This window comes from Artemia franciscana, chromosome 11 (assembly GCF_032884065.1).
Source record: "Artemia franciscana chromosome 11, ASM3288406v1, whole genome shotgun sequence".
Classification (NCBI taxonomy): domain Eukaryota; kingdom Metazoa; phylum Arthropoda; class Branchiopoda; order Anostraca; family Artemiidae; genus Artemia; species Artemia franciscana.
In genome coordinates this window covers 28,764,456-28,781,213 of record NC_088873.1, presented here as the reverse complement: position 1 = coordinate 28,781,213, position 16,758 = coordinate 28,764,456, and the positions used below count along the sequence as shown (strand labels likewise).

General features: G+C 34.0%; 1 protein-coding gene across 2 annotated transcripts in view; it reads left to right on the top strand.

Annotated features, from left to right (window-relative positions):
- The window catches only part of LOC136033058 (diacylglycerol O-acyltransferase 1-like), a 96,275-nt gene extending 82,019 nt beyond the window's left edge, over nucleotides 1-14,256 (top strand). For both annotated transcript variants that reach the window (XM_065713645.1, XM_065713646.1), the window contains 2 exons: nucleotides 6,678-6,828; nucleotides 10,424-14,256. In XM_065713645.1, the coding sequence (XP_065569717.1) occupies nucleotides 6,678-6,828; nucleotides 10,424-10,600 (328 nt within the window). In that variant the 3' untranslated portion in view covers nucleotides 10,601-14,256. The remainder of the gene's footprint in view (nucleotides 1-6,677; nucleotides 6,829-10,423) is intronic.
- The last annotated feature ends 2,502 nt before the right edge of the window (nucleotides 14,257-16,758 follow it).

Here is a 16,758-nt window from a genome sequence, read left to right as displayed (position 1 = left end):
AATTTACAGCCCTTGTCCTGAGGAATCTGGGGAGGTTGACATCCCCAAAGACATAATTACTGGACCTTTCAAAAATGCTGAACAAAATAGCTGTTTTAGAATTTTGATCGGATGGGCTTTGGGGAATGACTGGCATGAGGGGGAGGGGGCTGATTACACTATATTCACTTTTGACTCTTAAAAAGGGCACTAAAGCTTTCAATCAAAGGAGCCACATCCGATCCAAAGTTTATACGACCACCTGTTCCATAAAAACCTCATATGAACCGGGGCATAACTTAAAACCCTTGCCCTTGGGTTCCAGAGGGTTCTGCCCATCCTGAAGACATTGTTGTATGTTCTTTGGACTTTTTGTAACAAAATAACCATTTCATAGTTTTGATCGAATGCGTTTGAGGAAAAGTGGATGTGAAGGAGGGAGGGATATTTTCCTTCCATAAGGTCTTAAAAGGGAACTAGAACTATACATTTCCAATCAAATGTGCCTTCCCTAAAGTTCACACGACCACCGCTTTCATAAAAATGTTATATACCCCCGAGGCATAACTTGCAACCCCTTTCCTCTGGCTCTGGGGGATTTAGTCAACGCCAAAGGCATTGTTATGTGATCTTTGGACTATTTTTGAACAAAATCGTTATCTCAAAATTTTGATTAGATGTGTTTGTGGAAACAATTAGCGTGGGGAAGAGCTGTTTGCCCTCCAATCGCTTTTTTTATTAAAAGTGCACTAGCCCTTTCAATTTTCTATTGAATGAGCCCTTTTCGAAGTGTCTATGACAACTCCTTCTATATGAAGTGCCCTGGTCTAAAACCAAAAAAAATATAATAATAATAATAATAATAAATTGTGCTCACATCGCTCTTTACTTAGGCAGCGCTATTGCACTGCCTAAGGTATTTATATTATTTTGATTACAGCGGAAAACATGATCTTTATTCAAGGCAGCTTTTTTGGGATAATGTACGTTATTATGCTGAGCCTGAAAAATGTATTTACATTGTTTTGACCACCATCATTTTTCGCGTAATGATGTTCGAAGTGTGTTTTTAGCTTAATTTTGGTTATAAAATTCAGGAAATTGTGTGGGAATGTTTTTGTTGTGTGTTTTTTATGGTTAGTTCAAGCTTAATAATAATTTTTTGGATAAAGAATATATTGTACCGATCTAAAAAATGGTTGATCATAAACTGACAAAATTTTAATACATCTGATAGGTATAAAGGTCAACCTAAGTAAAAAGATTTAAGAACGAAAGATTTTGGGATACATTCAATTACGTAGTTAACGGCCAATCGACACAGAAATGGCTAATTAATCTGGCATTATTATTCATTTGGGCGAGGGAGTATTTTATGGACAATGTTCTGAAATTTGTTCTTTTATTGTTTGGATTATTAATATATTCAAACAGAACTTTTAATTATCTTAATAGAACTTCATTCAAAAACCCGAACATTTGAAGTTTTCCTTAGCCATGGAATTTTAAAAATTATGACGCCAAACTGGAGACGATGGAAACATTCTGATTGTGTTTTTGAATGTAGTGTAAAAATCTCCATTAAAATGACATATGTGGGATCTTAAAAAAGACTAAATCATAAGAACAGTAGTTATTATTATTAGTTTCTTTCTTCATTTTTTCGAACCTTTAAGTGCCTTGGCTTTTTCATTACCACATCGCACCCTTCTTTGGAAGGGTTAAAATGGTAACTTCTACAGAAAGAGTTGATTTGAAAGATTTTAGTTGTTTTAAATGTTCATAGGCTATTTGGACCGTAGTTCGTTCTATGGGTGCGTAAAGAACTTAATATATTCAGTTATTATTTATGTTCTCCATTGCTTTTAATCTTATGAATGTAAAAGATAGGAAATTTTTGGGGTTTTTAGAAGAACTTCGTCTTGACATAGACAAAACTGAGCCAAAAACTTTCCATCAATGGAAAAAAGAACAAGAGTCATTTTATTGGAATATGAAAGCCGTAATGCGCTTTTAGCTGTAATGCCGCTACCGCTGCAACCCGATTGTATAGCTCATATGCTCGGTGTCGCATGTCTTCTAACCGAGTATGTCTTTTCTCTTCATTTTTATTTTTGACTCGCCACCACTTTTCTTCTAACCGCGTGTGTTTTTGCTATTCACTTTCATTTTTGGCTCGCTTACATGCTCGGTGTCGCATGTCTTCTAACCGCGTTTGTCTTTGCTCTTCATTTTTATTTTTGACACGCTCTAATTGACGTTTTTGCATAACTTCTAACCGCCCGTTTCTTTGCTCTCCATTTTTGACACATTTTTGGATTCTTATTACTTCACACAATTTAGCAATGACCTTTGCTTTAACTGCCCGTATTGGTGTTGTCGCAATTGATGGTCCAGGTTGCCGATTTTCACATCTTATCAGGTTTGATAGTTCAGGTGTTGGTTCCAAAGAATCACCATTTATAGTAACTGCAACTGTAAATTTTCGTTGTTTGGGCCTTCCAGCAGACATTATACCTTAAATTACCTTAAATTACAGCTTGGAGTGAAATAAGGACTTTTGATTCTGTTGAAATACTCCTTGTGATGACAGTTGCATACGTGGTTGATTAGATTAAAAAGAACTGTGTATATTGAATAGATAACTGATGTGTTGGAAACTAAACAATCTTAATTATTCTATGCATGATCTATCTATATATATAAAAATAAGTTGTCTGTGTGTCTGTGTGTCGAGTGACGTTATGTTTGTGTGTCGACTGACGTTATGTTTGTGTGTCGACTGACGTCATGTTTGTCGACTGACGAAATTACAGACCGGGACATCGGGACATAAATGACGACCGGGACATAGGGAATATAAATGACGACCGGGACACTCAAAGAGAAAGCGACCGGGACACAAGGAATGTTCGATTAGCAATCACCATCAACAAAGCACCGGGACACAAATGACGACCGGGACACAGGGAATATAAATGACGACCAGGACACTCAAATAGAAATTACAGACTGGGACACCGGAACACAAATGACGACCGGGACACCGGGACACAGGGAATATAAATGACGACCGCGACACTCAAAGAGAAATTACAGACTGGGACACCGGGACACAAATGACGACCAGGACACAGGGAAACAACAACAACGGGGACGCCGAGGGCCGGGACATAGGGAATATAAATGACGACCGGGACACTCAAAGAGAAAGCGACCGGGACACAAGGAATGTTCGATTAGCAATCACCATCAACAAAGCACCGGGGCACAAATGACGACCGGGACACAAGGAATATAAATGACGACCAGGACACTCAAAGAGAAATTACAGACCGGGACACCGGAACACAAATGACGACCGGGACAAAAATGACGACCGGGACACAGGGAATATAAATGACGACCGCGACACTCAAAGAGAAATTACAGACTGGGACATCGGGACACAAATGACGACCGGGACACAGGGAAACAACAACAAAGGGGACGCCGAGGGGCACAGGGGGATATATAAATGACGATGGGGACACAGGGAATGTTCGATTAGCAATCACCATCAACAAAGCTCAAGGGCAACCATTAGAATAATGAGGTATAGATCTGAATACAGATTGTTTTTCCCATGGACAATTATATGTTGCATGTTCAAGAGTCGGTAAACCTGACAATCTATTTATATGCACAGACAATGTGACAGCCAACAATGTTGTATATTCGCAAGTTTTACGTAGTATATATATATATATATATATATATATATATATATATATATATATATATATATATATATATATATATATATATATATATATATATATATATATATATATATATATATATATTCGCAGGTGGGACACAACTACAATGGCGCGTAACGACTTTCGCGCGCGGGGGGGCTTGGGGGGCGCGAAGTGCCCCCACCAACTAGGTGTTGGGGTGGCACGAAGCGCCACCCCAACAGCTAGTATATATATAAAAATAAGTTGTTTGTCTGTGTGTCTGTCTACTGACGTCATGTTTGTGTGTCGACTGACGTCATGTTTGTCAACTGACGTATCTATATCTATCTATATATATAAATATAAGTTGTCTGTGTGTCGAGTGACGTCATGTTTGTGTGTCGACTGACGTCATGTTTGTCGACTGACGAAATTACAGACCGGGACATCGGGACACAAATGACGACCGGGACACCGGGACATAGGAAATATAAATGACGACCGGGAAACTCAAAGAGAAAGCGACCGGGACACAAGGAATGTTCGATTAGCAATCATCATCAACAAAGCACCGGGACACAAATGACGACCGGGACACAGGGAATATAAATGACGACCAGGACACTCAAAGAGAAATTACAGACCGGGACACAAATGACGACTGGGACACAGGGAATATAAATGACGACCGCGACACTCAAAGAGAAATTACAGACTGGGACACCGGGACACAAATGACGACCGGGACACAGGGAAACAACAACAAAGGGGACGCCGGGGGGCACAGGGGGCCGGGACACAGGGAATATAAATGACGACCGCGACACTCAAAGAGAAATTACAGACTGGGACACCGGGACACAAATGACGACTTGGACACAGGGAAACAACAACAACGGGGACGCCGGGGGGCATAGGGGGATATATAAATGACGACGGGGACACAGGGAATGTTCGATTAGCAATCACCATCAACAAAGCTCAAGGGCAATAATTAAAATAATGAGGTATAGATCTGAATACAGATTGTTTTTCCCATGGACAATTATATGTTGCATGTTCAAGAGTCGGTAAACCTGACAATCTATTTATATGCACAGCCAAGAATGTTGTATATTCACAAGTTTTACGTAGTTAAAAATATATATATATATATATATATATATATATATATATATATATATATATATATATATATATATATATCTATATTCACAGGTGGGACACAGGGACACAACTACAATGGCGCGTAACTAATATGGCGCGTAACGACTTACGCGCGCGGGGGGGGGGGCTTGGGGGGGGGGCCCGAAGCGCCCCCACTAACTAGGTGTTGGGATGGCGCAAAGCGCCACCCCAACAGCTAGTATCATATAAGAAAATGCTTATATGATGTTATACGAAATGCTTATATTATGTACTAACATAGTACATGACGTTATTTGCAAAAACCAAGATTTAGGCTCTTAACGAATTTTTTCAGACCTTTGACATATAAATCAAGTACATCTTTATTCCTTTGAATAATAAAAATATTTTAACATTCGTATATATATATATATATATATATATATATATATATATATATATATATACATATATATATATATATATATATATATATATATATATATATATATATATATATATATGTATATATATATATATATATATATATATATATATATATATATATATATATATATATATATATATATGTATATATATATATATATATATATATATATATATATATATATATATATATATATATATATATATATATATATATATATATATATATATATATATATATATATATATATAAAATATATATGCGAAATATATATAAAATGCGAACTTTGGAAACTAAAAATGTTTTTAAAAGAACTTTTCTCTATTGTTTTGCATTGGTTTCTATAGATAGTAAAATTCTGCTTATCAGTACTACGAATAACTAACATATCTAAAAACGGTAGTTTGTTTTCAATTTGTAGGGTAAACCGCAAATTACTATCATAAGTATTAAGATGATGTAAAAAAAAAAAAAAACGAATTTCACTTTCCGCATAATTCCAAATTGAAATTCCGTTATCCATGTAGCAACCCCAATAGATATGTTAAAAAAATATGAACTTAATGCCTAATTTTCGAAATACTCGACAGAAATATTCGTCAGTTGTCCAGAGAAAGGTGTTCCCATTGGTAGCCCTTCTTTTTGCTGATAAAAGGAATCACGGAGCTGAAAATACGTTGGAAACTTATTACAAATTTTAACTAGGGTCATTAAAACTTAAGTGGTAATTTTCTTCTATTTTGTGTTTTAACAAGTGCTCGGAAATAGCCATTTATATATATATATATATATATATATATATATATATATATATATATATATATATTATATATATATATATATATATATATATATATATATATATATATATATATATATATATATATATATGTGTATATATGTATATATATATATATATATATATATATATATATATATATATATATGTATATATGTATATATGTATATATATATATATATATATATATATATATATATATATATATATATATATATATATATATATATATATATATATATATATATATATATATATATGCTCCTATAGATTTACGATTTTTCTATTTCCAGGCATCTATATATGCCTCTTGTAAGCAGAGGGTACAATAAATTTGTATCGGCTGTGGCTGTATTTATGCTTTCAGCCTTTTTTCACGAATATCTAGTCAATGTCCCATATATATATATATATATATATATATATATATATATATATATATATATATATATATATATATATATATATATATATATATATATATATATATATATATATATATATATATATATATATATATATATATATATATATATATATATATATATATATATATATATATATATATGCTCCTATAGATTTACGATTTTTCTATTTCCAGGCATCTATATATGCCTCTTGTAAGCAGAGGGTACAATAAATTTGTATCGGCTGTGGCTGTATTTATGCTTTCAGCCTTTTTTCACGAATATCTAGTCAGTGTCCCTCTTCGAATGTTTAAAGCATGGGCTTTTCTTGGTATGCTCTCTCAGGTAAGTGTGTACAAATATCAATGTTTCACTTCATCGTGTTTTTTTTCTTCTTTTTTTACTCAATGCTAGCATAGGGATTTACCTTTGATTTGTACTACTTTTTTAATAGCGAAAAATTAAATTAGATCCTCAGGGGAGCGAAATCTAGGATAAATTTTATGTAATAGATACGTGCGATTTTGTCTTTGTTAAACGTTTGTAAACTACCACTAAGAAAATTGACGGGGAATTCTAATATTTTAAAGTAGTTTTAAGTAAAGGCTACGTGCATATATATATAGCTTTCATATAAATAGCAATTGCTATATATATATATATATATATATATATATATATATATATATATATATATATATATATATATATATATATATATATATATATATATAAATAGCTTTTAGGCTGTTTCCCGCTGTGCTCAGGCAGAGGAGAAGCTACGATTTGTTAAGATAGTTTACATTAGGCGAATTAATTTCGTTTGTGAGGCCTATTTATTAGGTGTTGAAGAATTGTGGGGGGGGGATAAATAGGTGCAAAGATAAAACTCTAGAATCATCCTTTAGTTGTATGCTAGTTGTCTATTTTTTTTTTTTTTTTTTTTTTTGTCTGATAGAAATTTGGATTAGAATTTGTGAAAGGTAATTTTATAATGGTATAATGCCCAGAGTACTGGCACTAAATCAACATTTGACATGTACCACCTGAAAAAAAAAGATTTCTCATTTGACTAACGTTTTTTTCTAAGTTCGGTACCTGACTTTCGACAAAATATTGAAGCTATTATCTTAGAAAATGCTAGGCCTAATAGAACAAAAATTTTCCAGCTAAAAAAAAAAAAAAAAAAACTGGTTTATTCTCTATTTCTATTTTTAAACCTGATTCTTGGAAATTAATTGTTCTCATAAGCCAGAAAAGATGTGTGTTCTTTGTAATTATTATCTGTTATTTAGGATATTAGGTATTTTTATTTGGGTGGATTTCCTAGGTCTCAGGCCATAAAGCCTTTTGGGGGGAAGTAGATATAAGAGTTTTGTTTTGTCCAAGTGTTTATGTTAAGAATCTTGAATCTGATCCTTACCACTCTTGCTAACTTTGACTTAGGTGAATCAACGTAAAAATGAATAAAAAAAAGTAAACAAAAAAAGAATTGAAATAATAATGACAGAGAATGCTACATTTATCTGGATAAAATTATTGCTGAAATCACAAAATTTGCGACAGAAGCCTGCCTTGTCTCCAACGTGAGGATTGGAAATTTAGTTATTGTAATACATATCAAGCGGTTCGTGTTAGCGAACTGTAAGGTAAGGGCTCAGCTCAATTGTAACACAATCTTTAAAAGTAGGATTTATATAATAATAGATACATTAAAAGAATTAGCTTTTTATGCTGATTCTAAATTGATAAAGCTCATTGATTTTAATGCTACCTATCAAAAGCTGTAAGACTGAGAAAATTTCTCGATTTTTTTAAAAGGAGGAAACACCCCCGAAAAGTCAAGCAATTTTAAAGAAAATCATATTTTCAGATTCAGCGCATCTGAGAACAATATTTTATAGGTTTCAACCTCCTATCTACAAAAATGAGAAATTTTGCATTTTTGCTAGAAGAAAGATCATGGATGGGTGTTTATTTATTTTTTTTTCACAGAAGTAATTTTACCGAACCAGTGATCCTAGAAGATCGTGAGAGGGCTCATTTGATCAGAAATCAGAAGTTCTAGTGCACATTTTAAGTGACCAGAAAGATTGAGGGCAGCTAGCCCCCTCCCCATGCCCCTTTTTTCCCAAAGACATTTGATTAAAATTTTCAGATAGCTGTCTGATTCACCATAGTAAAAAGGTCCAATAACCATGCTTTGGGAATGACGTGACTCCCCTTAGCCTTTTGGGAAAGGGCTTTAAGTTACAGAATTTGCCAATTGTTTAAATATAGTATTTTTTATTGGGAAGTATACGGCCTTTTTTTGGGGGGGGGGTGAGTATTTTATGCAGGGGGATTTTCTAAGTTGGAATTTTTTGGGGGAGACGAGTTTTCGGGGGGATTTTTATAGGGGAAATTTGACACGGGGGGTGGGTGAATGCAATTTCATTGCTCGATATGAAACATGGTCAGAAATTAAATAAAATAAAAACAAGTCTTATTTTACTGAAAGAAAGGAGCAACATTAAAACAAACAGAAATTACTCCATATATGAGTGGGGCTGTCTATTCCCCAGCCCTCGTTCTTTGCGCTAAAGTTTGACTTTTTGTCACAATTCTGTGAGAAAGACGGCTCAAACACAAGGGCCGTAGAATTTGAATGAGATGTATTTTTAAAGAACTTTACGACTTCAGGGTAAGGAGCAAGGATTGAGGAAGCGTCAGCCCCCCTCATATAAAGAATAATTTCCGTTCGTTTTAAGTTTTTATGTTGCTCCTTACTTCTAGTTCGAAAAACTTTAATTGTTTTTTTATTTACTTGAATTAATGGTGGTACTTAAACTTTAAGTTTAAACTTTCCCTTTTCTCTCCTCGTTTTCTATGTTTCTAGTTTATTCCATAAACTACTACCACGATAGTATTTTTCTCTTATAAAAAAGGGAGAGGCAATAAAATTGTTAGCCAATAGGATCTAACATCAAACTTTCAAATTTTTTCGTCTATAAAATGTTGTGTGTTTGTAATCGTCCAAGAAAAGATTTATCTCTTAATTAAAGTTCTAAGTAGAAATGTTTTGAAAATGATCTGAGGTTTTAGGAAGCTTTATAAGCCTAAAAGTGGATGAAGTATTTGGTGAGTCAACAGTTCTTCGGGGAAAAAAGCTGTTTGGTTTTTTGCTTAAGGGCGTACATGTCCCCCTTAATTGGAGAACAGGAAGCAACATCTTCAAGATTGTTATTCCCCCTGTAGAAAGCTATAAGCATTACATAGCCTGAATTTTCTTTATGTATTCTGTTGTTCTGTTTTGCATTATATGTTTGGATTTATAGCTTTTTCCTTAGATTCATTGATTAGTTCATTTTTGTGTGAACCAGTACTGTGCAATTACCAGTTAATCCATTTCAAAAAAGGCGATTCAAATCGAATAAAGATAATTTAAAGAAATTGAAGTACATAGAACGAAACGGTTAACAAACGTGACGTAAGATGTAAGCAACAGCCTAATTTTGTCTTCTTTTTCGTTCTTGCTATTTTCATTCTATTATAAAACATCATGATTCTTTTCGCCTTTTTCCTTCATGCCATGACTTATCAGCTTATTTATGAGACGGCTTAATCATATAAACCTTATTTTTTGCAGAATTTTATTAATGCATGGACATCTAAATTTATATTGATAGACCAAGGTATTGTCTTGTTAGCAGTTGCTGGTACTTGATTACATTTTTTCGGACACCAAAGGATTTAAGTTAATGGACAGAAGTAATTGTTATAAAAGTAAAATTTACCCTTTGCCTCTTATGGATCACATGCTCTCAGCAAAAATAAACTACACAATGTCTTTTCTGTTGCATTATACTTGAATTTAATATATCTTTGGAATAAACTGAAGTAGTAGTTGTGCTATGGAAGAAACAGGCTTTGATTTTTACCGATTTTATTTTACTTTTAGATTCCAATGTCTATGGTATCGTTATGGATTGAAAGGAAGATTGGCCCTCGTATTGGTAATGTGTTCGTATGGTTGGGGATAATATTGGGTCAGCCCCTTTGTATTATGATGTATTACCATGACTATGTGATTGAACATTTTGGTAAAAATTTAATTCAGCAGTTTAGTACTGTGTAAACTGCTCTTTTCTTGATTCTACGCTTATATTTCCATTTGCACTCGGGAGTACAAGCTACATTTCCAGCGGATGACTAGTTTCTTTTTTAAGTTTCATTATTTGGTTTGTTATAATTCTATGTGCCTAAGATATTATTTATTCAATCTTCATTTTGTTTCACTTTTTTACCGAAGCCACAAAATGAGCCTGAAATCACTTTGAAGTGCTAAAGTTTTCAGGGATAGCGTACCTTATGATAGTGCAAGGTCGTATCACGTAAGAGAGTCTTGGGTAATCCCCTGTGGCAGAAGGCGACACCTTTATTATTTCTTGCTGTTTAATTAATATCACGCGATGAAACAGTTCTTTGAAATCGCTATAAAAAATACTTAATTAAAATCAACTTAAATTTGACTCGAGTATCTCAAGTCCGAAACAGATGCCTTGTTGCAGTCCAGCTATAGGGGATTTTTGCACATGTCTAGCTTTTAATGTTATTTTTTTTTTTTTGGATAGGAAATGCCTATTATTCGATTGCTCTTACTTTAAGAATCTATTTCGTTGGGTCTAGATTAGGCTAATGTTTAATTGTCTAATTGAAAACAAATTGTTTGTGAAACGAGTCAGGGTTGTATCCAGGATTTTTTTTTTGGATGGGAGGGGTTACGAAACGTGTTTTTTGGATAGGGGCTACAAAAAACTTCAAAAAACTCATCAAAAATCTATTTATATTCATTTTGTCACGTTTTTACGAGCCGGGCAAACATTTCGCGGGGAGGGTCAAACCTCCTAACCCCCCTGGTTGTGGCCTTGAAAGGAGTTCTTTATTCCTAATCCCTGCGCTTATAATTGAAGTTGATTGTGTACCCAATGATGCCTTGTACCGATATGGTGAACCCTGTACTTAAAAAAAAGTTGAAGTTACGTCTAAAAGCTACACTTAGACATTCATTCTAAATCTATTGTTAAACATCTTTTAAACTAATAGATTCTTTTTTGAAAGATCAATAACTTGTTCAAGAAAATGTTGAACTGGTCTGAATGGAAAGCAATTATAACGAATCATAAGGAAGAATACACCATGTTTTTTTAGGAGATATTTTTATTGGCTATGAGAATATTTTAGTGCAATTTCTTATAAACAGCTGTGGCCTTATAGGGGTTATATATAATCATTGTCGTCGTATATCTATATATCATCTACAAGAAGATAGAGAGGTTATATCTAATAAGTCTTACCTTTAGGCTGTGAATCATCCTACACTAATTTTGCGTCCCCTCGTTATCATTTTTATTTATTTCAAGGCTTGGCTGTGGAATACTTCCAAACTGCACCTTTTAAGGTTGCTGTTAAACTGTTTGGTGTCATGATATTGATATATCATGATCTTTGGGATTAATCTTCTCCCCTCTCTCCACAAGAATGTGCGACAAAGTTAGTCGGTTGTGAATACAGTGTTGTTGTTTTGTTTTTTTTTTTCAATCATACGTATATGTTGCATCGTTAATTCATCCCTAGGAGGTAGAAAGTCGACCATAAACATTAAAAAAGTGTCCCTTAACGTTTGCGTGAATGTATTCGATGGAAAAAGGCTTAACCTCTGGAAAGATCTGCCCTCTGGAAAAAGATTAGGTCCTTCACCATGACGACGTACCCACGGATTGCAAATTCTCTAACCAAAAATTTTTTGCAAATTCAACATTCCTGTGATTCCTTAACCTTCCTCTTTCCTTGAGCACTTGCTATTACTCTCAATAGCTTGAAGCGCATAGCTCTCTGGGACCTGTTGTTCAGTTACACTTAATATTTTTAGCACTTGAAAAACCTGAAGTAAAAGGTCTTAAAAGGAGAGATATTCCTTAGAAAGATTTATTAAGGATAATAACCTCTCTACCTGTTGCAGCAAACTCTGTGTGGAAACCGATGGGTTTTCTATTGGTGGAGTCTTTTTGGGTAGTATGGTACTTCTTGTTAGTGAAGTAATTATCTCTTGTTTGATGTGTGAGCCGCACTATAGTCACACTTTTAAGAAAATCAGACGTACTCACATCTACTGTGCAAATAAGTTATTCCCTAATAACTAATTTGGGCGGTTAACTTTCAAGTAAAATATCAACGATTAACCAATAAGAGCAAAGTTTGAAGACAAATTTATAAAAAAGATAGAAAATTGGAACTGCAGTTTTTCCAACTATATACTAAATCCGATAAAAGAAATAGTTTTAGTGCTTGCATACACCTCAACTGTCTCTAATTTCTTATATTTTGTTCTTGCTAATTAGATTGTCATCATATGTATTGCAAGGGTGACGTTGAAATCAACGAAGAGTAGGGAGCATTAGTTATTCTTCGCTAATTTTTTTTTAGAAGTGCGACTACAGTATGGCTAGGGTATAACGTTTATTTTTTCATTCTAAATGGCCTAGTTTTTTGTCTTGATTTTTATTGTTGGATGTCATGTTCTATTGTCGCCTTGAAAAATTTGTTATGAACGGTTTTTTTTTCTTGTCTTTTTCGTTAAATCGGTTTGTAGTTCGTGTTTCGTCATTCCTTTGTCTGGTTATACCGCAGCAGCTCAGAAGCTAAGACAGTTTTCTGAGGCCCTGATTAGATTTTTGCTTGGAATTGTGTTCTATTGGTAATTTCTGAGTAGCTTGCTCTGAAATTTTGTCAATATTTTGTGGGCAAAATAAATACTTGTTGTACTGACCTGAGTAAAAATGGAAGCAATTGATATTTGTCAAATACACACACTTGTTTTTAATAAATTAATATTTAAGACATTAATATTGTGCTATTATTTTTGTTTATTGGAGTGTTTTGACAACTTTTTATATATCAAGTAAGTTTTTTAGACAATGATGTCCCCATTTGAACCAAGCGTGGCTTAGCTCAAAACTACTCCTGATTTGACTGTTTCGGTTAAGAATATGAATTTTTTTTTAGAGAAAAACACATGTATGAAAAACGGCTCAAATCGTTTACATGAACAAAAAATTGACTTTGTAAACTACTTTAAAAAGTCTTGTAATTTGGCTTTAGTACAATTTCCTTTGTTTCCATTTTTTACTTTGCTCACGATTTTTTTCCAGTATGTGATGACAAGTGTAAAAAAAAGACACAACAGGAAAAATGGTATGCATTAAACGCTCCATAATTGATTTTTTTGCACAAAAAACGTTATGCATAATTTGTACGATTTTAACTCTTATTATCTGTTTATAAACAAATCATAAAGGAATAAACGGTTTTGCAAGAATTAGAAAATATTTTCCCTTGGGTGCTTTAGTTTTCTTGCAGATATGAAAGAAACTGCGTAAAATAAGACTACATACTAAAGGACAACTTTCTTTTTTTAAGTGCATTCACACATATTTTTTTTTCCAACATTAATTTCTCTTTTCATACGAAGAAATGACGACAAACAATATTTCCACAGGTTTGTCTGCTAAACTGCCACACTCGCACCTTCTGCATCTAATCCGTTATTTTTGTACTTCTAATACCTATGTGCCATGTTGAATACTTCTTGCCATTTGATTGTAGGTAACTTGACTGGAAAGTATGAGCAGATTAAAAAGAAATAGTTGATTTATTTGTCCACTTTGTTATGTTTGGTTTGTTTTCAGTGGAATATGAAACTCTGTATTGAATAAAGTGGGATGATTTCTATGACTCATTTTTATACATATTTAAGCGTTGTGCTTTTAAGACAAGGAGGTTAAAGAAAGTACTATTGAAATACTTTCGTGACCTTGAGAGAAGAGCAGTGTCAACAAGGTGCATTAAGCTTCTGTTTAGGACCTTCAGTGAGAATAAATCTGCAAGAATTACAGTTTATAACTTAATAACATTTCATATTGCTATTTAGTCTTGATGACCATAGAATTTGGAACTGATACTGGCATTTACTAAGTAATGTCACCCTCCACCTTCCCAATAATTTCAACACACAGGGTCATTTTTATTTGCAAAGCCTCCTAAAATATAGCCTACATGGTTGTTTTCTATCAAATTTCTTTCCTTGGTAGAAACCAATACGATGAGAAAAAAGAGTTAATGATAGCATAAGCTGAATTGTCAATTATTTGTGTGAATAAAAAAGATGTGCAAGTTAACAGCCGTAAAAATTGAGCTCCTCTTTAAGTATCTTGATTACACATGAACCAGATACTCTTTATTTTTTTTTGCTGATTCCAAATCAAGCACAAACACAGCAATTTACTCCCTGGGTTCCGTTCACTGCCCCAAAATTCAATGTTTTTGTGAACCTCCTAATAATTTCCTATATTGTATGGATGATTTCTATAGCATCCGCGTTTTGTTAGTAGTGTTTACGGATCCGCACCCCCTCCTCTATAATTTTTGTTCTATCCTCTTCTACTAAAATAAGTTCCCGCATTAGTGCCTGTAACATATTAACAGAATTCACCTCCAGTTCTTTTAAATCCAGCCAAGTCCTTTAAGTACTTCCTGAGGACTATCTGTCAGTGAGTAGTATTAGTCCAACCTATAAGAGAGCTTCTCACTTCTATCTAAAAATTTTTTTTCCCAGATGCTAAAAATTGCTCATATATTGGCGTTTGGTGAAGTTGTTAAAATACTTTAAAGTACATAAATTTATAGTAAAATGTAACTATTATCGTCAAAAAAGTGTGAAAAGTACAGGAAGTGGCATAGCCAGGGAAATAGCCGAGAGTGCGTTTTTATCTTCTGCCCATGATACGAACAATAGGTTTGTCAAAATGTCCAGTAAAGTATTATGGTAAAAAAAATCCAGGGGGACGGTTCTGGGAGGCTTCATTTAATCCTACCCAAAATATGAACACCTTATTTTTTCCCTTTATTTTATTTTTCCCCGCTGAAGCAAGGTTAGGCGACAAGCTTGCTACTTGTCCGTGTAAAAAAAAACTCAGCAACTGAAACGTTGACTCGACGCCCTATGCACCAGCAATGGCTCAGGAGGATCTTTATCCTTTTTATCCTAATCAGTCTTATCATATTTAACCACATCAAAACCTTTTTTTAATGTTAAATTTCTATAGCTAAGGTCCCTATTTGTGTCTTAGAATCATAGAAAATTAGTTGACGTAACTTCGGACTTCATTTAAACGGTGGAATGGTTGTTTTTGGTTTAGGGTTAGTTTGGAACTGAAAATATGCTTGATTTTCTCCAACACTGGCTTTCCTTCAAATTACGTAGAACAGCCAGAGTAAATGATAATATAAACTTGTGGGGCTGAAAAGGTGCCGCCAAAACTATCACGTAATATGTTTTGTTTTCCCCCTATCCTGAAGGTTTCGCCATTTTCCAACGTACAAGTGGTGCACGCGACGGCCCTGACAAAACAGCTGCGTTGGGTGGTGCTCGTAACCCAATCTCATAGAATAGGAAGAAAGGTTATATTCTTAGTTCTGGAAAGACTTATTATAACAGATCTATCAATCTTTGTTGTTTTTTTGTATAGTTATAAGGAATAACCTTCAGCAGTGACAGCCGCCTTACTGTCCCAAAACTAAAAATTTATTGTCATCATATTATTAAGGTTGTACTTCTCTGTGGATCACAAAATACGTTTTTAAAGCTTGCTTTATGAATAACGCGTTATTCCTCTGGGGTTGTTTGCATTTTCTCAGTCAATTAGGCTAAAATCCAGCCTGTTTTCTTCTCCTGTCTGAAAAGTCAGGCGTTTGGTAAGAATTTCAGGTCAAAGTTCTGATCGTTCTTTTTTCTCTGCTGGTTGGAGGATTCTTCTAATTTCGTCTTTCGTTAAGTGATTTCATCCCCAGATCTCTGAGAAACAAGCCCGGAACGCAAATAGGAAGTTGGAATTTTCATAGAGAGGTGAAACTCGAGTAATTTGACTAGTTGGAGATTTCAGCCCCACAATAAAAGTAGACGCTGAGGATGAGCAACAACTGCTCATTTGAACAATTACCAAGCATTTCAAAAGCTGTTGGGGACGAATTTTGTTTGGAAGAGACAACAGTCATGTGGAGCTAAAGGTCAATGATCAAGAGTTTGACCCTTTATGCAGAGCGTTTCTATTCCCACTGCAGCTAATGGTACAAACCATCCTCGAGAAACCGAGTGTTCCAATAGCCTATTTCGATATAAATTAAAAAAACTTTCCAAAGAAGAAGTTTTCTAAAAAAAAAAAAAATTTAAAAGGCTTA